The sequence below is a fragment of the Podarcis erhardii genome (assembly GCF_964252035.2).
Source record: "Podarcis erhardii genome assembly, chromosome: 3".
NCBI lineage: Eukaryota > Metazoa > Chordata > Lepidosauria > Squamata > Lacertidae > Podarcis > Podarcis erhardii.
In genome coordinates, this window is record NC_138507.1 from 46,162,207 (window position 1) to 46,186,505 (window position 24,299).

A 24,299-nucleotide genomic window follows, 5' to 3' on the forward strand; every position below is an offset into this window, starting at 1 on the left:
AATGTACACCCTTATTTCAATGGAAAGATAAAAGGGTCTCATTGTTGTACATGCATTGAAGATTATTTAAAACTCTTTTTTATTCAGATGTAGAGTATATTCTAAAACAAATAAGCAAATATAATGATAAAAAACCCATAGCTTAGTGCTGTGTGGGGAGCTATGTGCTGTGGGCTCTGCTCTGTGTGAATGAAATACAGAATATTTTCAAGATTTAAAAAGTGGCGCTGATCATATCAGAACATGATAGAGCACTAGGGGTCTAGGCATGTGCTGTGTGGAATATGACCTTGGAACTTGATACTGCATGGCTGGGATTGAAAGGCTGTACCTCATCATCCATGAGTGCATTGAGAATTTTCAGACTCCATCTTCAGCACCAGAACCCAACAGCCTTATGTTGAGAAGCCTCTGGAGCAGCATTCAATGAGGCTCAGGGGGCTGCAGCATAAAGGGAAATAATGGCAGCTCCTCTTCCTTTGGAAAAGGAAACTGTGTGGTTATATTCAAAAGCATATTCGCCTTGTTTTTAACATAATGCACTATCAAAATGTTTTGCATTTTATAATGACTTTTGCCAGAAAACATAATATTATGGAAATAAAAATGTAGTTGTAAATGGGAATAGAAAAAAATGTAGACATCAAACATAAAAATGTGTCCCTGTGTTTTTTACAATAGTTATTAAAATCAGTGAAAAGAACCCCCTGTTCCAAGGGAGTGGGGAAACAGCCCTCATTCTCATAAAGGCTTGTCTGTAGACAAAGGAACTGGCACTGATAAAATCCTTTGAGGGATAGAATCTTTCTGAAGATCAAATGAAAGGAAACTCTTGATGGGACAATGAGTGCAGGTTCAAGTGCATACACAAGAGATGAAGGAAAGCATTTGATCTTTTAAGAACCAATATAGAAAGTTGTAGAAGGAAATACTTTTTTAATTGAATACAGGCTTTTACAAAGAAGGGGGATTGAGATCTCTTCAGCCATGAAAGTGAAATGAATATGATACTGAAGAGATAAGCAAATTGGATATTCAAAGTATACCAACATTTCAAATTATGTCACAAGTGTATCTGCAGCATTTTCTTTCCATTTACAGTGAAGTTGACATTATCCTTTAACAATCTACCAGTAATCCTTTAAGCACCATGGTTTACATTTTTAAAACCACATGTAATTCTAGAACAGAACAGAATTTAAATGTTGCATGAATTGAAATTGAGTCAATTTTTCGAAACATGAGACTGTGGTCTTTAGAAGTTTTATTTCTGAGATTGGTATACAAAGTTCTAAACCTCTTAATATATGTCAGTTATTAGAAGATACATTTTTTAAAAGTGTGTTTTCCTGAAGTTTGACCTACTTGGAAATAAAATATTTAGTAGCTGCCATTTTGTGTGTGCGCTGTAATTTTACTTTCATGTGTTTTAGAGTCTTCTAAGCTTCCTTGTAAAGGCAGCATCTGGGCTAAAAATTGAATTAAAAAAATAAAATAAAGAACTTTAAAAACTCACAATAAGAAAAAATAAAACACAGAAATATCAAAGATACACTGCCCAAACTGCAGCAACCTCAACACAACATTAAAATAAATGAATCCAAAGTCAAAAATTTCATAGTCCATATGTTTCAAAATAGAGTTCACATATAAACTGCAGATCTACTTAAATATTTGTTTTCTATCAAAATTTACTTCCGCGCTTATAATTTCTGTGTCACATGCCTAACCCCAATCAGTCATGCCACAGTTTTGCCCTGGCACTTCCAAGCAACCAAAGGCAAAAGTGAGACCTGCACACCTAAATTAGATTTGTGGGGAAATGGTTCATGTACATTTTATGCAATCACTGTTATTTCACATTGATTTTACCACAAGCAGCTGTTTGTTTCTAGAGCTGCTTGTGAAACAATGCAACCTGACCAGTGCACAGATTGAGATTACCCTATTCCTCAGATCACTCATAAATGGAAAGCTTTTTGATCAAGTGGTCTATAAATATCCTAAATAAACAAATAAAATAGCAGGTGAACCACTTTCAGGATAGTCTCTTTGCAGATCGTTTTGGCCCTGATTGCTTCAATGGCTTGATTTCATCTGCTGTATGTTGAGCAGATTGCAACCTAGCTTGCTGATTATTTAACAAGCATTGTTCCAGTTAATATCAAGAATACAGTGGCATTTTATTGAAAGTTGTACCTGTTCTTGGCTGGCTTTAAGAATGATTGAGACTCTTTAATCGAGTTGTGCGAAATACGCCTGCAGCCTCAACATTTATATCCCTGACAATAGCCATTTGTTTCTGCTTCACTGACTCCCAAAAATGGCAGTTTGAAAGAGAACATCTAATCCTAAAGCAGCCATAACTGCCTCAACTCTAATCCTAAACACTTTGTTAAGAGTAACTTCTACTGAATTTAACACTACAAATTATATGATCCAGTTGCCATTTATATAGTTGAAAATTTCCAGGCAATTAAAAAAACCAGGTACTATTTTTTTCCTGAAGGATAATATACACCGACCAATTTTACATACATTTTTTGAGTTGGTCTAGCAAAACTTAATGAAAAGGAGGATATAAATTGCTTTTATTGTTTGGGGGCAATTTAAAACTAGAGAGGAACATAGTGTATAATTATGAACTGTTTTTCCATAAATTAACTAACCAAAGAAGAGCAACAGATACTTGGCATATTTATTGGGACTGGCTTTTATCAGACACATAGCTAGGTGAAAACAGTACTGCTTTCCTGAAGGAAACTGCAAACTCATCTAATGAAGGGTAGCTGTTTGGAGCAGGCAGAATGTTTTTCTAGATATCTATTGATCTTCAGATTGTAGTTGCTGCTGTGATTTATTTGTATGACAGTGTTTCAAATACTTTTTTAAATAGCCTTAGGCTTCCGATACACTTGACATATTTTTAGAATTGCCGTCATATCAATATAAAATGCACATCTTTTCTTTTCTGGGAGTTGATAATGCTATACCTACTTTCCTAAAATACATAGGCATTTTAATTTACTACATCTCTCATACACGTTCCTATTGCTCAGGGCTTGTTTTTCCAGCCAGAACTCAACAGAACTCAGTTATGGCACCTCTCAGGTGGGTGCCATTGCTATTATAAGAAAACAAAGGATGTCTTCATGGTGAGTTTTGGCAGATCTTTTTCTATAAAAATAGCACTGCTATTGCTGCTTGTGTCGGCCACCCTATCCAAGCTGTCATACAACCATTTTTCTTTACTTTCATAGTCTTTCAGGGGAAAACCTCTTACAATCCTTATTTATTATGTCTCATTCTGAAAATTTCTGTATTAGAAATGCAACAGTGCTGCTTTGGAGAAAGCTGCTACAGAAGATTCCTATTTACAATATAGATCTCCTACTGAACAGGGGTATTCAACATGGTTCCTACATATGCTGTTCCTCTACGTCATCTTCCTTGACTTATAGGAAGCAAGTGGCGCTGTGGTCTAAACCACTGAGCTTCTTGGGCTTGCCGATCAAAAGGTCAGTGGTTAGAATCCATGTGATGGGGTGAGCTCCTATTGCTGTTTCCCAGCTTCTGCCAACCTAGCAGTTCGAAAGCATACCAATGTGAGTAGATAAATAGGTACTGCAGCAGGGGGAAGGTAAACGGCATTTCTGTGCACTCTAGCATTTGTCACGGTGTCCCATTGCACCAAAAGCGGTTTAGTCATGCTGGCCACATGATCCAGAAAAGTTGTCTGTGGACAAACGCCTGCTCCCTCGACCTGAAACAATATAAGTGCCACACCCCATAGTCACCTTTGACTGGACTTAACCATCCAAGGGTCCTTTACCTTTTACTTTTTACCATTCCTGACCATTGACCATGCTATCTATGGATGATGGGAGTTGTAGTCCACAATATCAGGAAAGCACCACATTAGCTGCCCAAGCTGTGGAACTCAGGTAGCTGTGGAATCTAGTAAAAGCTGTTTGCTATTAAACAAGTTGGAAAGTTGAATTTGACACATTTTTCTGTTGCTGAAGTTCTCAAATTTTGTCCTACTGAGCCTTGTCAAGTCAGGTGAGGAAGAAAATTTGACTAAAATTGATTAAAATAAAAGATAATAAAGCAATGTGCTAGCTGACATATATAGTGCTGTCAAGCTTTCTGAATACTGCTGTCCCAAGACATTCTGATGTCTCAAGCAGAGATGCAAGTGCCCTCTCCACCTAGCCAATGCTTTAAAAGTCTTATTTGCACCCTGCAGAAACCAGCTTAAGCTTTTATCTACTCTCCTCTGCCTGCCCCCAACTTCAAAAATGTCACTTCACCTTGCTGCATGTCAGGACCAGCCCTGATTATGAAAAAAAGAGACTATAGACATAATTGTTTGCCCTAAATGCTTAGGAAAGGCTTTTCTAACTGCCTACACAATGTGTTCTGGATGGAATTGAGTCATAGATAAATTCTACACAAGTTTGGGTCTCGAATAAGCTTTGCCAAATGCAAGTCTTGCAGCTGAAACTTTTTTGTTATGATCCTTTGCGTGAAGTAGATCTCATTACAAGGCAATGGGGAGGGGAACAACTTCATGGTGATAAGAAGAAGAAGAAAAATCATTTGAGTCCATCCTAAGATTTAAATGTGTGTTTTATTATGATGTGCAGATTTTTAGATGTTGATATCTTCCCCATGGATTTACATTAAAATTCAAATCTCTGTCTAAAATTCAGTAGCTTCGTAATACACTGCACAACAGTTCTATAAGCAGCTTTTAAAAATTAATTTTATGTATGATTTTGTGCTGCAAGAAGTATAAAGCAAGCACTTGCTGACCTTTAATATTTAATCTTCTGGTTGCACATCATCATATTTTCTTCTTAGTACTTTTCTTTTTTTAGCTCCAGTACCAGAGGGATTCGGAAGGAAAATGAAAATTACCCCTTTACTGAAATTCATCAAAGATGCCTCCTCCATATTGTCATTCTAAAAAAAGACATTAAACAATATGATGAATCCACTGAGAGTATGTTTCCTTAGCTTTACAATGGAGGATTTCTAAATTGCTATAGAAGAAAACAATGTACAGTGGTAATGGGCTACCTACATGCCTGATCAGTGATGCAGTACACATAACACAGTAGCAGAATAGGATTGATTTGGAAATGTCAGTCTTTTGTGAGAGACGGGGCTTATAGAAAGGGAGAAAGAAATCAAGAAAATATTGAATGCCTCATCCTAAAATTGTATTAATTAGGATTGATGCAGGATACTATGAAATGGTTCTTAGCGGCAAGAAATAACAAGGAAGATTTTCCAAAAAAGCAAGGGAGATTTTCATTTGAGCTGGCTCCTACACTGCTTATGGCCTCACTAATTCCTCACCACACCCACCCTAGTACAGTTGTGTACCACATGCAAAAGACCGGAAAATCCAACCTGCCATTGTTTTGTGATTTTATTCATTGCATTTAAATTATTTACACCTTGCCCTTCACAAGATAGCTTCAATATGGCTTGCAATAAGGAGGCTAAAAATGTCATAAGATTTACAAAACAATAAAAACAGAATAAATATCTATATAATGATGAACACATATAAATATGAATACATATAAAAGCCAGTGGGCATGACAAGGAAAACATGAACATAAGTAAAATTTGGAGATGGCAATTAAATAGAACCATTCCCATGATAAATAGAAGATCATAAGAACCTACTGGAATAGTCCAGTGGCTCATCTAGTCTAGTGTACTGTTTTCACAGTGGCCAACCAGACGTCTATAGAGAGTCTGAAAATAGGACCTGGAAGAGCTATCCCTTCCTGTGGTTTCCAGCAAGTGGTATTCAGAAACTATGAAAAAATGGAAACTATGACTGATAGTCAAGTTCCCAAAGCAATTGAACTGGTGATCTAAACTATATGGCCAAGTGTGAACTCTATCCACTGACCATTGTAGATCTCATGTGTCAAAATCACAAGATTTCTTTTGGCATAAGGTACATTCTGAGGAAACAACCCTTATTGCTGATAGTCACACCTAAATACAGTGGTACCTCAGGTTAAGTACTTAATTCATTCCGGAGGTCCGTTCTTAACCTGAAGCACCACTTTAGCTAATGGGGCGTTCTGCTGCTGCTGCTGCGCTGCCGGAGCACAATTTGTGTTCTCATCCTGAAGCAAAGTTCTTAACCCAAGGTACTATTTCTGGGTTAGTGGAGTCTGTAACCTGAAGCGTATGTAACCTGATGGCTATGTAACCCGAGGTACCACTGTAAACCATTGCTTTTATTGGCTTTGATGCCATTGAAATGTGAGACAAAAGTACAAATATGAAGAAAACCGAGGCTGTAAAACTGATATGTGAAACATATTATCAAATCCTCTACACAGATACAGCACTGATACACTATATCAAATGCAGCCTGCAGGCTGTCCCTTCCCTTTTTACCACAAATTCAGTTTATCCAAACTGTGGTTAGTTTTAACTACAATTTACTCAAGCGTGCCAACTTCAAACCTTTGTTTATGATGTAGGCTTGCTTCAATAAACAATGGTTAATCAGAACTTTGTGCTTAAAATAACTGCCATGGAAATGTGTTGATTATTCTTAGAATTTGTAGAAATGACATTACAAAATACAGTTTATGACAGATTTGCCTTGGCAGCATGCCTTCCAAGAAAAGCCCTCTATTTTAGCTAAGAAAGGAACAGTGTGTAATCCTGGTGGAATAAAAGGAGAAATGGCTAGAGTGGTAAAACAACATCAGTTTCCAAATTACATATTCATGACTTTCACAAAACTCAAATTTAAAGTACCTTTCCAACTGACTTATGAGAGACTGATCATATTTAGTCTGGTTTTGAAATTGTATTAGAACTTTTCTACAGAAGCACGTTCAGTTTGCAAGGCTGGTATCAGAACAGTTGAAATTTATTCCATTTCATTTAACTTTATCAGCTAAGGATTATCCATCCAAAAAACGTATTTGGATGATAAAGCATTTTGTTCTATTTGTTATCTGAAATAATGTAGAATTCCAGTCAGGTATTACTATCTTTGGAACACTGGAAGTATAGAAGCTCTGCTGAGCCATCTGTTATGCTCTTTAAAATGTTTAGGAGAGAGTTTTCCCCCAAAACTTTTTTCCTTTAGGAAACATTTCCCACATTGCCCTGCCTGCTATAGAATCCCTAAGCCTCTTTTCCAGAACCACAATGGATAGCTGTCTGCAATCATTAAAGGATCCATAGTTAATTCTGTAGTTACATGCTTCTGGAGGTGAAGCTGAGTCTGAAGGTGAAGGGAAAGCCATATGCTCAGGCCGGGTTGGAGGGAGGGTTAGGTAAAAGTAGAAAGGAGTGCTCTGCAGGTAGCACTGGGCCATGGATGCTAAGAACATGAAAAGCTTTTCTCATGCTTCTTTCCTCCTGCGACCCTCTTCCCAACTTCTCTCGCAACATGTGTGTTTCCTGTCCCTGTATCTACCACCAACCATTTAGTTTGGACCCAGCTTCCATTGAAATCTTACCTTGGACTTGATTATTCTGCACATATTTACAGTCACTGCAACATTCATTGATGTTATTTGCAAGATCTACATTCTCAAGCAAATCAAAAGCAATTGTCTGTTATATACTCATAACATAAATGTATTGTTTGTTTTTCAAGAGCTGCAATAAAAAAAGCTGTATTACTGAGCAGTAAATAATTTGATGTGGAAAAATTTAGTTAGCTTCCTTACAGATGATGGTGGCTTGTAAATTAAACCTTATGTATTAAACAATGACGTAGATCAAATTTTCACAGTATTTTTTAAGGGGGGGGAGATTTTACATATTATAGTTTTCAATAGAAATGCTTGTAAAGACATTTAATATTATATGTTCTAGTTTTCTGGTTTCTATGGTACTTTTTCATTATATTTGTTTGCTTTGATCTGTTGGGGTACTTAGCTTTATGTACAGTTGTTGGGCATAATCTACCGCTATTGGGTGCAATCAAACACCATTAAATTCAATGAGAGCTATGCTATTGACTTCAATCAAATGTTTGATTTCTCTCACTGTAATCACTAGTGAATGATCTGACTTGTGTGACTCGTTCTCATAACAGAGCATTATTGATTTTTCTCTGTGGGACTTTTCTCTCCTGAATGTAAAGACACATTTTTCTTCTTCTGGATTGCCTTTTCTCCAGCAATCAATACACTTTACTAAATTTATAGAGTGTCTTGTTAAAAATAATTAGTCAGAACAAAATGAAGTTCTGCCTTTTTTACTCAGATTGTATTATCTTTTTGGGAAAACATAAATATTCAATAACTTAACTAGCATATCTTATATGATTCACACTGTATAAGAAACAGAAATGTTTATGTTGTTAGGATGAATGAGAGAAGACAAAAACTCTTCGTGGAGGAATTTGACATTTTTTCATTCATTGAGATTCATTCCTAGCAAGAGGATTACAACCATGAGAACTTGTGTTGGCCTGCATCAATGGTAGAAATTTTCACAGTTTAACATGATGGTGGGTGTGCAAAGTTAGCATTCACTGGGGCTCCCAGTTTGCAGCAATCAAAGTTTGTTTGGGACATTAAGGGTGGTAGAAAGGTATAGAAACCAGGAGCAAAGTTTTGCACAAAGCAACAAGTATCTCTTTCCAACAGCAGCCAACCGGACTTGTCTCTCGTATTCTGAATTAAAGACTCCATGTACCTATCATAGCTAAGAGCTATTGATAGAAATCCCCATAAATTGAACTAAACCTTTCTGTAGAATTTATTAATTAATTAAATTGATCTTCTGTATCAAAAGAACATACAAAATGCATCAAACATAAGCAATAAGATTTTAATAAAAATCCCAATCACTGTGATTTGAGTATCCTGGGGAAATAATTTACTGTGACTAAAATTTACTGTGTCTTTAAGCTGCCACAAAGACTATTGTTTTTGCTGAAATAAATAAAAAAAAGAAAAAAGAATATTAGACTGTTTATTTGCTATCAGGTCATTTTACTCTCCTTCAAATTTTTCCATAAAATATTATATTAAACTTATTATTACTATTATATTTAATACATGTAAAAATGTAACAGCATGCACTTCCCTTACAAAGTTTGTTTGTGGTGGGGAGGGGAGAGACAAAATACTGAAAACTGTTGGCACATTAGCCTTTCATGATATGCTATGGTTGTCCACCCATCTACCGTATTTTTCACCCCATAGGACGCACCTAGATTTTTTTTGGGGGGGGGAATAAAGGGAAAAAAATATTTCCCCCCCAGGCACAGGGCTGGCGCGGGGGAAGCCCGAGCTTCCCCTGACCCCAGCCCCCAGAACAGGCTTGCGGACATCTGCCCGAAGCAGGGGCGTGCTCCGCAGCGCGCCCCATGCTTCGGGCTTCAGGCTGCCGCCCAAAAGCCTTGCGCGCCTGGTGGGACCTCCTGCCGGGCGCGCGAGGCTTGCGGATAGCTTCCTGAAGCCTGGAGAGTGAGAGGGGTCGGTGCGCACCGACCCCTCTCGCTCTCCAGGCTTCAGCGAAAACCTGCATTCACCCCATAAGACGCACACACATTTCCCCTTTTTGGAGGGGGAAAAGTGCGTCGTATGGGGCAAAAAATACGGTACTTTAGCAGAGTTTAATTCATTTCTGCTAAGGCAGCTGCTTGCAGGAATATTGAGGGGTTGTGGAGATAATGTTTGATAAAGGATTTCCTTGCATATCACTCCATCCATCTGACATATTCTCTATCCAAGGGGGAATATGGGAAGAAGTAACAGTAACTTAGATGAGATGTAAATTAGATTCCAATGTCCCTTGAAGTATTGATTTACGCTTATGGAAAGAGATGTGCCAATTGCAAGTATAGCTCAAGCAAATGTTTCACCTGCTTTTTCCTGATATTTTAAAAATTTTGCCAACAAAAAAACCCAATTCATTAGGAAATATTGGTGGCTGAACTTGGAAAATCGTGCATGCAGAACAACTACTCTACCCACTGGTATTTATTTACTTATAGGATTCCTGAAGCAGATTTTTCTCAAATGGTGTTGTTCCACCACTTAGTGGAACAATAATGTATAATGTATGACATTGTTACCATGGGGTAACATTACAATAATTTAATGCTTGATGATGACTTCCTATTTCCATCTTCCCTTCACAGATCAAATTATGACATCATCACCCAAAGGAATTTTCCGGCCATTTCTATTTATCTTCATTGTGCTGGGATGCTTCATGGCATGTCTGCTTATTTATATCAAACCGACAAACAGCTGGATATCTGGTCCTATTGAATCAGCCAGCTCTGTTCTAAAAATGAAGAACTTCTTCTCCACCAAAAATGATTATATCAATGAGACAACTATTCTGATATGGGTATGGCCGTTTGGCCAGACATTTGATCTGAAATTCTGCCCAACATTTAACATCCACGGGTGCCATCTGACTACAGACCGCACACTATATAACCAGTCTCATGCCGTTCTTATTCACCACAGAGATATCAGTTGGGATCTGACTAATTTACCTCAGCAACCTAGGCCGCCATTTCAAAAATGGATCTGGATGAACTTGGAATCACCAACACACACTCCACAAAAGAGTGGGATTGAGCATCTATTCAATTTAACCCTCACTTATCGTCGAGATTCAGACATTCAAGTGCCTTATGGCTTTATGGTAGTTAGCACAAGCTCCTTTCCATTTGAAATGCCGAATAAAGAAAGACTGGTGTGTTGGGTGGTGAGTAACTGGAACCCAGAGCATGCTAGGGTCAAATATTATAATGAACTAAGTAAATACCTTGAGATCCATACCTATGGACAAGCATTTGGAGACTATGTGAGTGATAAAAATTTGATCCCAACCATCTCCGCTTGTAAGTTTTACCTTTCCTTTGAGAATTCTATCCACAGAGACTATATCACAGAGAAGCTTTACAATGCTTTTCTTGCTGGATCTGTGCCAGTCGTTCTAGGTCCTCCTAGAGAAAACTATGAGAATTACATCCCTGCTAGTTCTTTCATTCACGTGGAGGATTTTCTCTCTCCAAGGGACCTCTCAGAGTATCTTCTTTTGCTTGACAAAAATGATAAACTGTATGTTAGCTACTTCGACTGGAGGAAGGATTTTTCAGTGCACCTTCCTCGATTTTGGGAATCACATGCATGCCTTGCCTGTGACCATGTAAAAAGACACCAGGAATACAGGTCGGTTGGCAATTTAGAAAAATGGTTTTGGAATTAAACTCCTATCCCTTACTTGCACTTTACATATATATTTTTAAAATCTAACAAAACCATTATTCCAAGTGAAGATGGTGGGGGGAATCCCTCCAGAATATGTGACATCTTTGTTTCCTGGATACAACATATTCCAGTTACACTATCTCTGGATCATTCATCCAAAACTCTCCTTACTTTCCACAGAAAGGTATCTCATTAAAAAAGACTAATGATGTCACGGACATTGGCCATGTTCTGTGTTGTTGACTTATTTGGAGAGGTGATCATTTTATTTTATATAGATGTGACTTTGAAAAGGAATTAAGAGCTGGCAGCCTGAACAGAAGTTTAATTATTTTGTCAAAGCAATCAGCGCTATGGTGACTTCTTGTTATATTTTCATCAAATGCAAACACAAATATCATTTTTTGCAATGTGTACTGAGAAAAACTGAGAAGTAACTTATGTGGACACTTATTAGAGATCTGTATGTGAAACTGGTGCACCATGGTTGCACAAATTATTCCTCCTGAGCCACTGGCATGCTATCTTATTTATATTTTGTTGGAAATCCTGCTATGTATATAGCTGGTTATGTGCACTGAATAGTAATTTATTGTTTACCATTTCTTTTTAAAACTTCCCCCCATTTTTTATTTGTTTGTAATACAGCAGTCACTGGCCAATACATAGAGTAATGGTGTTTACACTGGCTCAGATAGTTTCTTTCTGGGAGAAAACAGGCTTAGAAAAAAAAATTAAAATTTCTAGCTAAGATTCAATATAGGATTCAAAGAAAAAATATTTGTGAGTTCAACTCTTTAGTGAAATACACATGTGACCTTCTATGCCATTTTATATACTGCGTACAAGGTACAGTTCCAAAAGCAGTTTTCTATGAAGCATGGAAGGCTTCTACTGCGTAAAAATAAGTCTAAAGACCCGTTCAGCTCATGGAACTAGTTTCCTAATTATTTGAAATCTGGCCTTGGTAAACAAATACATTTTTTAAAAAATGTGCATTTTCCTCCATCTACTCTAGAATGCTAGTTGATTGACAAAGTGAACATTTTCTATCCTTGGCGAAGTATTAAGTGGCATGCTTTTAAACCACACAGTCAGAATTAAATACGAACTGAGTGCTTTGTTGAAATGAAGATTCAGAAGGCAGCAAATGAAAGTCTGTTTCCATTTGGGGACAAAGGAAGCAGCTTTATACCAGGTAAGACTATTTGTCCATCTAGCAGAGGCTGTTCATCATTTCAGGATGCAGAAATATTTTCACATCAACTGCTACCTGATGCTTTTAACTGGAGATCCCACCAGTTCAGTCTGAAGCCTTCTGCATAACAAAGCTCATGCTCCACTTCTGAGCTTGGTCCCTCCCATAAGCAATAATCAATCTTTTTTGTTGTTGTTTATCTGATAGGACCACTGTTTCAACAGTAGGTAGATATTTTGTCTAATGCCTTGAAAAGAGTAAAAGATTTATCAGTTAGGTGACAATCTTATATCTGGGAGTAATCACCACTGAACTCAGTGGGACGTCTGGGTAGCTGGGTACATAGGATTCTATTGTACTAATTCTTGTATTTATGTCAGTTGCAAATCATCTACTTCTCAGATGTAACCATCTGACAATGATTCAGCCATTAGCAGGCTGCTATGATAGGAATATTCAGTCTCAGAAGTGATCCCTGAGCTGTGTGCACAATTAAGACAGCACTGGGACACTTACTGGTGTTTTATTGGGGCACAAATATTTTAAGGTCAGAGATCTAAGCAAACATTTCAGTTCATATTTCTTTCTAAATTGATGAATACAAATGCTTTTGATTACTTCATGTTTTAACAATAAGCATAAAAGCATGATTATCAAGACCACAGCACAACAGAAGGCTCCAGAATGAATCATGAAGGCTGACAGAACCTTTCATCTGCTGGGAAAGTGAAAGAAGAGAAAGCAGGACAGCGACTAGAAGGTTGTTGATGTCTTCAGAGTTGCCAGCGTTCATTATCTTCCAAAGGGGTTGTGCATACAGTTTGGGAGCTGATGACAGATGTGGTGCTCCCTGTTCTCCATACTTCCAGAAGGAATGAGCAGTAGCAGCCAGTGAGGTGAAGGAGCTTACCTGAATAGTTCTGGGGCAGAGCAGTGGGAAGATAGGGGCTGGCAGAGCCAATCCAGCACTTCCACCAGCACACCTGCACAGCCCTAACCTTGCTCCGTCCCTGCCCCAGCACTAGCCAAGTAACCTGTAGCAACACTGGTGTTTGGATGCAAATTTGTGGCACTGCCCCACCACACTGGCCACTATTGTCAGTGAGAAGAAACCTGATTATAATGGTGGTTTATTTTGATGGGCAATGGCAGTAGAACATTTTGATTTATTTTGATCACATTTATAAATGCCCCACATTGTGTGAACTGTTGGCACATATGATATTGAATATTAGGTGATGGCTTTCTACTTGCAGAATACTATTGCTCCTAAGATACATTGATCTACCTATATATAGCAAGTCCAATCCATGTGTTTCTTAATGTGTTTGGGGAGAAGCACCCATCCTTCTGTTTCAAAGGGTTTTACATTGTCTCAGTACTTTGTGGCTAAAATCTATTCCTGTCCTTTTATGAATGTATGAATTGAGGGTTTCGTTAACACTAAATCAATGCAATAAAAAAGAACAGCCTTTTAGGCACTGAAAGTAGACACTTCCCCTGAGAGAAGGACTAAGCTGTTTGCTTAAATGTATTTTATTAAAAAGGTAAAAATTGTAGGTATTAGAACTGGGGTCCCTGGCGTGGTGCCCTCAGACACACACTCTCTTGGTGCTCAGCAGGGCCCCCTGCCCATCCTATTGTACAAAGAAGTTTTTTGCTTTGGGGGGTGTTGGGGTGGCTCCTGTTCCTGTAAATTCCATCTACTTTGGGAGAAAGGAGAAAATGTTATAGCTGTTCTTAAACTCCCCATGATAGTGAATGGGGCACACAAAGCTCAATTTTATATAAAGTTGCTCAGAAATCAGATTGAAAAGGTGCACAGAACAACTCAGAAACAAATCATTTTTTTTAATGCACAACTACAAGATGATAGAAACACTGGCAAAGGAACAGGGGTGCGGGGGGAGCGCACCGTCCCCAGCGGCACGATCCCGGTGGGGTGCCATCACAGCTGCCCACCCCCCGTGCTGGGCACCATGTCTCTGCAGGCAGTGCACCACGCCCCCAGGACTCGTGCCACGCCCCCGCAGGAGGCGTGCCATGCCCTGGGGGGAATGCCAGCCACACCCCCACCTGCTCTCCGCCGAACCGTCCCCACCCCCCGCCAGAGGTTGAAGCTCCACCACTGGTTACAAGCTGAATTTTGGGGCACATGCACACCCCTGGTATTTTGTGGTGCCCAGGACAGTTTAGTAGATTTCCAAATATGTTTTTTTTTTAAAAAAAAAAAAAAAAGCTGGGGAGCCTTGTGTTAGAATACAGTGTAACATAGATAATATCCAACAGCTCAATACATGACCTGAAAATGGTAGCTTTTAAATGAGTGCTGCTTGGATATTATTTATAGTGGTAACAAAATAAATTATTTTGTTTTGACTATGGCAGACCAACACAGCTACCTATCTGCAACTGGATTTATAGTGGTGCAACAGTGAAGGCTGCCACATATTTTAAATCCAATTTTAAAAATGTTTTACAACAGCCACAGGCCCCAGAGACCGATGCAGTTGAATTTGAACCTGCACCCATCTACGAAACTAATATGTCTTTGCGCACAAAAGTTGTGCTTGGAACTCTAAGGCTCACATTTCAGTATGTGATACGCTTACTAGTCAGTAGAATTCAAAATGAAGCATTACCTTTCTCATATTTCTCAGCAAAAAAAAAAAAAAGGAGTTTTGGGGCAAACATTTGGAATTCATTTTCTGTCAAGCCCTATTTGATGTCTGCTCATCAACAAAATTAGCAATCATGAAAGGGAGAGCTAGCTTCAAATCCTCCTATCGTGTCCTTGCCCTTTACCATGCATGCATGTGAGAGCATGTCTGCAGAGGACACACCCTCTACACACATGGATTCTCCCCATGATGAGGGGAGATCTGGGTTCCACATTGCAGGAGAACCCTACATACTGTACATAGAACAGGCACCTTTCTACGGTGTATCAGGGCGTAGCCAGCAAGGGCAGGATCAGCAGACATAGCCCCATTCTTTTTAAACAAGTATTGGGAGCACCCAAATAGGGCTACAGTGTTTGTACAACTATGCATTGTGATAACTCTATCTGTGATTCAAAATTCTTTTCCCCTGTATTTGTTTTATTTTCATCCATATCCAGTCTAGCAACTTATGTAAATATGTCCTTAGTGCTTTATTCTTATGTGACCTCTGGGCAATAAGGATAATGAATAATGGATAATTTTTAAGTGATAAATATTGTACAAATGAACCTTTGTTATCTGAAATATAATGTGGGGTTGCAATGAAACTCTGTGTCCGTTAATCGTATGTAAATTGAGCTCATTTTTGTATGAACTTTGGACTTTCAAAATGATTTGCATGTTCCCCAAAGCATTTAGGCAAATGGTTCTATAATGCATCGATCTTTTCCATTTTCTTTGTTTGAGAAGATGGTAATTGTTTACCTAATAACTAAGTGATAAGACATGGCTGCAACAGCTTCCCCATTTATTTCAATGGAGGAAACAGATCTCGGTGTTCTTTTCTGAATGAGGAAGCATTCTGTTCATTAGAGCTCTGTTTGTATGCTACAGCAGTAGTACCCAAACTTGTTTTCCCACAGAAGACTTAAAAGTTGCAGATTGTCTTAGCAGACTACTTAATGATTTTTCTATCTGTTGTAGCCATTGTGCCATGCTGTGCTAGGTGCTCTTTGATTTTTAATTGCATTTTATTGCTTCTATTGTATTTTATTGTATTACAGTTTGCATTCCATACAATAAAAATAAAAGAAGCAACAAAAATACAATTAAAAATCAGTATGAATATTCAATGTGGGCATGCTGCAGACCACCCAAGTGAAGGTCGCAGACCACTAGGAGTCTACGGACCACAGTTTGGGAATTCCTGCACTACAGGAAGCATGGAACTCTTTATCAGGACAGTATCTTCAAAGGTTTGAAAAATGTGACATTTAAGAACAAAAAGCTATTAAAGTAGAGGGTGAAGCTGACACCTTTATTTCCAAGTGAAACTTTGATACTTCCCCTATGCACACACACATTTGTATCATCTGTGTAGGTATTACCACTGTTTCAAAAAAGCTCTATTGCAGGGAAACTGTGAATCTCCGCTGTTCACCAGCATTAACACTGTTACACTACAAGAGAAAATATGCATGAATGTGATAGAATAAAATCTTAACCTTCGTTATCTAAAAGGGAAATCCTGGCTTGGATTCAGAGGTAGCTACTGTGAGCTGAACGGCATTTCTGCTCACATGAGGGAGACCCATGATTTATGTAGATTCCCTGCTCCATGCGCTGTGCCCTGTGCCATATTCCACAGCATTCACAAACCTCAAAATTGGCTTTCAGTGGTGCTGGAAGCTGGAGTGAGGAGGTTGGAGTTGAAAAGCCCTGTCCTGTGAGTGAAACATTGTTCTCAGTCCTTAGGACAAATTTTCTTTGAATGTGTTCAAGTAATCAAATTGTAATCAAATATATGGGCAATGTTTGTATGTTTTATGTGTTTTGTTTTGCTTTTTAGAAAGCAATATGCTGCAAAGCAAACTGAAGGTTGTATTATCAAAACTGTGTTATTTTGTGTTGGGGAAATGAATCCAAAAGAGCATACCACGTTGAAGTAATTTAGAACCTGAGCTCTCTTCTTTTGAGTCATATTGGCATTGTATTGTTTTCAATGGCAACTGAATCTGTCTTGTACTGAAGAACATATATCTGAATTGATAAACAAGATGAATTCCTTTTGCTTGTTCAAAACGTTAAAGTAGGTTTGAAATTATATAATTGCCTACAGGCTCTACCTTTCTGGTGCATAAAATAAAAACAAATAGCAAAAACCTAAGAGCAGATATCACAGGCTGAACAAATCCCCCTCTCCCTGCATGCCCCCTAAATCTGCTACAGAGGGTTAGGGGAACTCTCCAGAGCAGATTTGTGGGGTACAAGGGTGATGAGAGGAATGGAAGTCCTGTTTGTGATGTCACTCTAGTTCTCTCAAGACCAGCAAAAACAGGCCCAGCAAAAAACTACAGTCATAAGTTATGATGGACAAGGTCACACATGTTAAAATTATGATAATTTCAACACTCTGTTGATTGCTAGAATGCGTGAAACTACAGCAGACCAATCTCAACCCTGAAGGATGCTGGCATCTAAGGCAATTTTTCAAGTGCGTTGATAATTTCCTGACACAGCTTCTACCCTTTCTTCCTTATCTAGATCCAGTGCCTGCTGTGACATAATTTCACTGTGTAATTATAAGCACTGCTGGCCCAAAATACTTTATCACCTGAAGCAGAACTGGAAATGTCCTCCCCACCCATGGGTGCATAATACCCATATTGGCAGTTTATGTGAAAACAAAAATCCCACAGAGTACACTTCCTAGGGAGCAAATAACACTATTATTATTATTATTATTATTATTATTATTATTATTATTATTATTATTATTATCATCATCATCATATGCAGGAGGAATTCAATTGCATGCTCTTTTGATCATTCTTGTCAGTATAAACATTTTGGCTTGCCAGATGAAACAATCCACCTCTTCACTCAGCATGCTCTTCTAGGAACTCACAGGTGTGTTAACAATGACATATGAGCAAGAGGGGGGAAGAGATGTACAGTTGTGGTAGCTGCAGATCTCCTGAAAAATCTAGTTCAGTCCCAAGAAAACTATTCTAAAGAGATTTGTTTTTAAGGTTTGGAGGTTCTTCATTAGGGGTTCTTCATTTACATGGTAGGGCTAATCCTGTTCCATATGTGAGGCTCCTGCTTCACTTCCATCTACCTTTTTCATCTGCCAGTTGCATTTTCCTGGAATATTTTCTAGTATATTCACCTTTTTCCTTTCCTTTCATCCATTCAGGTTTTCATCCAAGAAATAAACCACAAATCCATAAACTACAATTGTAAAATGATATCATATTATGGTGATATAGAGCGCCATGCATTTAATTCAATCAAAACCCTATTCTGAGGTAGGATTTGTTGTATTATGAGCAGCTAAAACAAGTTGGGATGAAACCATGCTTTGATATCCTAGGTTGTTATATCTGAACCAGGTATTCACTGGGGTACCACACTATGCCTTCATCTTAACTCAATTACACATTTGTAAATCATTATTTTTCCTGTTTTGGAAAAAACCAACGTATATCATCTCAACATTTCCAATATATTCACTGTATTGCAATGCATATATGAGTTTTAAACAACTTAATAATAACCAGCATTTTTCTTCTACTGCTTTATTGATGGAAACTTCCTTTCCCACCAATATTGGGTTATTAAAACACTGCTATCCATTAAGAGATGTTAAATCAGTTGTCCTAAGCACAACTTTTCAAACTATACTTGCTACTGTACAACCACAGTGCCAACAGGTAGCAGATATATTTGAATACATTTATTTTAGCCTCTATGGAGTCAGATGCCATGGAGTTAAATGCCATTATATAAACACTTCTTCAAGTTAGGCTTAATGCAGTGTGACATTTTCATTCCTTTTGTCCATAAATACCACAAAATGTTATCCATTATATTCCTATTCTTGTTCCATCCTGAGCAATTCTTCTTTTAAACTTCTACTTTCTATCAGTATCTGATATACTGTAGATAACATGCCTTTATTTATACTCATCATTTATATTCTTAAATTCTGTTTCTTTCCTCAAGCACTTCTCCGTTAATTTATCTAGTGTGTCAATCAAAATAAGAGAATCACTCCTTTTTTTTATTTTCCTAACAAAATCTTCATACGACTTAATTTTTCCTTCTATTACGGGCTTTGAATTTGTGTTTCCAAGAGGACTACTTTCCCCATACAACCTTTAAACCTGTAATCCTAAATTGCCTTTAAGTGGTGCAGCCGGTACTGAATTCTCACATGCAAACTAGGACAATTTTAAAGCATGACTTTACACAATACATGCTCCTATAGAAATAATTCCTCAGGAAAACAGCCTCCTTCAAGCTATCATACGTTCTTTTCATTATGTTATATGAAATTCATTGGGAGCTTGTGTCCCTTTATTCTTTTTTTACAGCTAGTACCATTTGTGTGTAGTCATGGAGAGGTGGTCAGCATAGTGATGTGACAAAGCTACACAAAACCTTTTGTTTTTTGGCTGATAATCAAATTGAAACCAAAATGGTTTTGATAGCTGTTTCATGTGAACTATAAATATATAACTTCAGTCTTTAGTGGCTAAAGATCTGATTGCAAACTGTTCGTTCACTGAGAGCAATCAGAAGGGCCATACACTTGTTTTGGATGCACAGATATAAGTGAGCAGATCAGAATTAACATTATAGTGTTAATTGAAGCATATCAGAATCACTATTGCACATGCCAAAAAAATGTATTTATATGGGGGATATATATTATACACACTGAGCATGTGTGCCAAAAATGGAGAATGTGCACTATAACATACTGCTGGCAGCTTTCCTACTTTCAACAAATTATCCCATTTTTGGAAGACTATAAACTAGCGCCTGAAAAGCTACCTATGGTCTTCTGCTCATGGAGATTTTTCACTTCCCCTTTACACCACGTTTTGTCTCTTACTTACCCTAAAAAGTCTTCTCTCAAGTCCATGCACACTGGTCTTTTTATATCACAGCCATAATTTTTTCATCGTGGAGTAACACAGTGTAGTAAGAATGAATTGCGAAAACATGAGCTTTCCTAAGGATGTTATTAGAAGCACTGGCAATTTTTAAAGTGCAGAGGTTTAAGTAGTTTTAGTCAGTGAAATCATTCACTATGTATTAGATGTACGCAAAGGACTTTGACAGTGACTGAGCCAATATTAGCACTGGCATAATTCTACTACAGAAATGAGAGAGACTTAAAAGTTCTTAATTTCTGATTGATCATGCTTCTTGTGATTAATTCTACAAGTTAAACCTCCAACTTACTTTTCTAGACAATAAAAGAAAAAAATGATCAATTTTTAATCCAAGGGAGGCAAACGAATGCAAATGTCAGGAGCACTTACAAATGGGTGAAGGCAACACCTTTAGTAAACCCAATGGAAAATCCATCAAGCCTTCAATAGCAAATGGGGTGGGGGGGACTTCCTTTGTTCTTCTCTGACATGGATTGCAGAAGGAATTGCTGGGTCATTCCAACGTTTCTGTATTATGTCAACATGCAACCAGAAAGTCAATATTGGAATGTTACATCCTTTTACACATTTTAAATCTTTCAAGGGCCAATTAATGGATGTTCTCTGTGACAACTGCTCTAAACCTATGCATATTTACCTATAACTTACTGAACTCAGCAGGATTCACTTTTTCGTAAACATGCATAGGTTTGGGCTGTTAGTCTTAATGTGCAAACTTGTTTCCAGTGAATGAGCACAAAGGTTAAAAATGGGGAAAATATTTGTTATATAGGACTTCTTATATCTTGTATTAATGCACTGTAATTTTGCACTACTTTGTAAAAAAAACTTTAAAAATCTAAAACATGCCAAATGTACAGTATGTAAAATATTTTGCTGACTTTATCTAATTATCTTGTTTTTCTGAGTGTTAATGTGATGTATAATTAACTATTTTGACTCAAGCAACAATGACCACACCCAACACACCAATGGATTGTTTTAATTTTTATATTAGCTACTTTCATAAATCACTTTTTCTACTTATTTTTGTATTTTTCCATGTCTGTGAAATATATAACCCTTAGCTAACATTAATGTAGAATAGCAGGTTGCTAGAGACTATCTTAAGATACAGATCAGCAATTGAAACTGTGAGCCAAGATGCTTTTGAATTACGCAATCACTAGCTTGCCAAATTACTTGAAATGTCTTACAAAATGAAAAAGGGTGCTATTAGTCTTGCTGTTCTTTCATTCTGATAGTGAATAATGTTGACATTTAATAAATATGTGTTGGTTAAATTATCAATAACTGATTATCCAGTGGAAGCTGGAACAGAGCTGAAAACAATAGTGAGCAGTCTTGTTTGCTGCACCATAACTCTTTAAATTGCATACTATCAAAAGCAATGATTGAACTCCACGTGGTATTGCCAAGAGGGAAAAGGCCGCTGTAGCATGTGCAAACTAAAGAATTTACCCAGTCGTGACAATGTAATATCGTGGTTGCTGGGAAATGAAAGAGGGTATGGCTTATTCACCCACAGAGAGTGAAGCAGCTCCCACATCACATGGGTATGAGTTTGTAAAACAGGATTTTAGGTAAAGCAAGTGCTTTCAGTATTAACAACCAAATTCATAGGGAGTTCAGAAGCATGGTTCAGTTTTCTGGTTGGGTGAACTACTCTAGCCTTGCAGAAAGGGGTTGTTCCCTTTTTGTATTTCCTCCCACACCCAGCAATTCAGAAGCCGAGTTTTCATTTACTTGCATAATAATATTAAAGCAGGACTGCTTTATTATTCCAGACACTTGCACCATTGTGTTTATCATATCATCTATTGTACATAAATATAGGGAAATATCCAACAGCGATATAAACTGCGGTGGGAAATTATAGCTCACTTCTAAAATATACATTTTAAGAAGCCATGAAAGGACAAATGGCCTTGTAAAAAATATGTGTATACTTTTATATTAATTACAAGTTGAAGGTTTCCTCTTTGTGCTCCCAAGTGTAACCTCAAATAAAGCCAGGTTTCCTGTTGCTTGGATTACCATTTTGCCACCTTAATATGTGGAAGTATAAATATGTGGTTGCATTTCCCCCTCCTCCTTTATGTTGTGAATTTCTGTGTGTCTGATTATCTGTGGTTCTGTTTATGAAAACATATTACATGTGACAGCCTGCAAAACTCCGTTTTGTGGAATGCCAGGGAACTGGAACTGTAATAAAGACTTTAATGACGTGTGGAATTTTATTTTCCGCAAGTTTTCAAGCACTTCATTGATTTTTTAAAAGATTAGCACAGAAATTCTCCCCAAAAGATGATAAACACTGGATATGTAAATAGCTATCAATATGTGTATAAAGTTGTTGTAATAGGTATATTTAAAATAAAAGACACAATTTAAAAGTACTTTTTCCTTTGTGTTTGATTTAGAGATCTCTGCCTGTGATTCTGATCCAAATCTCACTTGATTAGAAATAAAGATTGCTTTTTGTGTCCAATATTTTCAGTGGAAACGTTCTATATGTGACCTGAATAGCGCTATAATTTATCTTTTATTGCAGCAGCCATTTTGATTCCCCAAAATTCACCTTTTTAATAAGTTGGCAGCTTATACTGTCAGAGCTCTGATTGTCCAGTCTACCAAAGTGATTTTGCCTCTCTTAAAAGAAGAAGGATTCAAACAGAAAACAGAAGTGTGCGTGAAGCATTTTTGAATTCCTCTGTGCTGTTTTGGGCCAGCCCTATCCAAAACCCTAGGGTCATTTTAAAGGACAGGACAACTATGTATCTGATGAAGACAGGCTTAGAGCAAATTACCTAGGTTCTCTATTTCAGCCTAATTCACTTTCTCCCCAATAGACAAGTCCCAAATGCAACTTACATACCCCTCAACTGTCCCAATTTAAGTGATACATCCCATTTTGGGAAGTCATGTTCTCACATGAGTCACCTGGCTCCCACAAAATCATGGCCCCAAAAGACATACCTTTTTGGGTGCTATGCTCTTATGTGAGTCACCTAGTTCCTGTGGGATCACGGCCCCAAAAGACATGAGTCCCAATTTTCCTCTGGGGCATGTTGGAGAGTATGAACTTAAGCTGTGCTCTCCTTCTCCCATTCCCTCCTGAATTCTACTGAGGCAAAAAGCCTTTGTCTTGAGAGTCAGTACCTGAGGCCAGTCTGTCATGCCAGCCAGATCTGGAATGAGGTGGGAACTCAAACATAAATTAATTTGTTCAGAGTGCATCATTCTTTCAACCTCTTCTTCCTAAATGACTGTAAGCTAAAAATTCGGGCCATCATCAAAAGTCAGCCTCCTCTGCCAAATTATCTTTTGCGCTGCATGTAAGGAGATGTTCTTATCTGCTATTTGTTTGATACAAAAAGGCATCCTCTTACCCGTGTGCTTTGAAAGCAATATCACTTAACATTATTACTCAGAGCCTCTTAGAAAAATGGTAAAAACAACCTTAATCTTTGAGGAGATATTCTATTCCCACTGCAGCTTTGCTGGCTATAAAGATGAAAAGAGAGTTCATAAGAACATGTGATCTAGACACAGAAAAACCAGTGGTGGTGGTGGTGGGGGGTTATTCCTAAAGTCCAAATAGGCTAGGAAACCTCAGGAGCACTGGACAAATGCAGCATTCCAGCCCTCAGGACGCTCCCCAGACCAGCTTTTGCCGCATCATCCATATCATCCACATCATCCATGGCAGCACAGTGTGCTGATGGGAGTTGTAGCCCAAACAGATGGAGGGCACCAGTTGACAAAGGATGCCCTAGGTGTTATGTATGCCAGGGTTACTGAGTTTCAAGGTAATACTTTTTGGACCTCTTAAGTGCTCTGGTTTGCATGCTGCAGAACTCTGGAGTTAGTTTCTTTTTCCATTCTTGTTTTGTAGTAGCAAAGGAGTGTTGTGTTTGAGAGGCCTGCTTTCCTCCTGATGTGTTACCCCAACACAACACTAGGCCATACCATAGCTGTCAACCTTCCCTTTTTGTGCAGGAAATTCCCTTATTCCAGCGCCGTTTCCCGCTGCTATCCTGGATTGTTAGGTATCCTGTAGACTGTCCCTGGGACAGGTGAGGCTGCTGATCCCTTCTTTTCAAATCTGAAAGTTGACAGCTATCGGCCATACCTTCCCATACCAAATTTCTCCATCAGCCCTGCTCTACACCCCCCTCAAGTGCTTTCAACTGGCTGGGATGCATCTTTGAATTGTGATAAT

General features: G+C 38.0%; 1 protein-coding gene and 1 long non-coding RNA gene across 4 annotated transcripts in view; one reads left to right on the top strand and one right to left on the bottom strand.

The window, feature by feature from the left end:
• The window catches only part of FUT9 (fucosyltransferase 9), a 49,585-nt gene extending 36,626 nt beyond the window's left edge, over positions 1-12,959 (top strand). For 2 of the 3 annotated variants that reach the window (XM_081857285.1, XM_081857287.1), the window contains exon 2: positions 10,160-12,959. In XM_081857285.1, coding sequence (XP_081713411.1) covers positions 10,160-11,244 — 1,085 coding nt within the window. In that variant the 3' untranslated portion in view covers positions 11,245-12,959. The remainder of the gene's footprint in view (positions 1-10,159) is intronic. The other variant, XM_081857286.1, reaches the window with a different exon arrangement.
• Positions 1-24,299, bottom strand: part of LOC309339437 — a 657,715-nt gene that overhangs the window by 554,125 nt on the left and 79,291 nt on the right. The window lies entirely within an intron of this gene.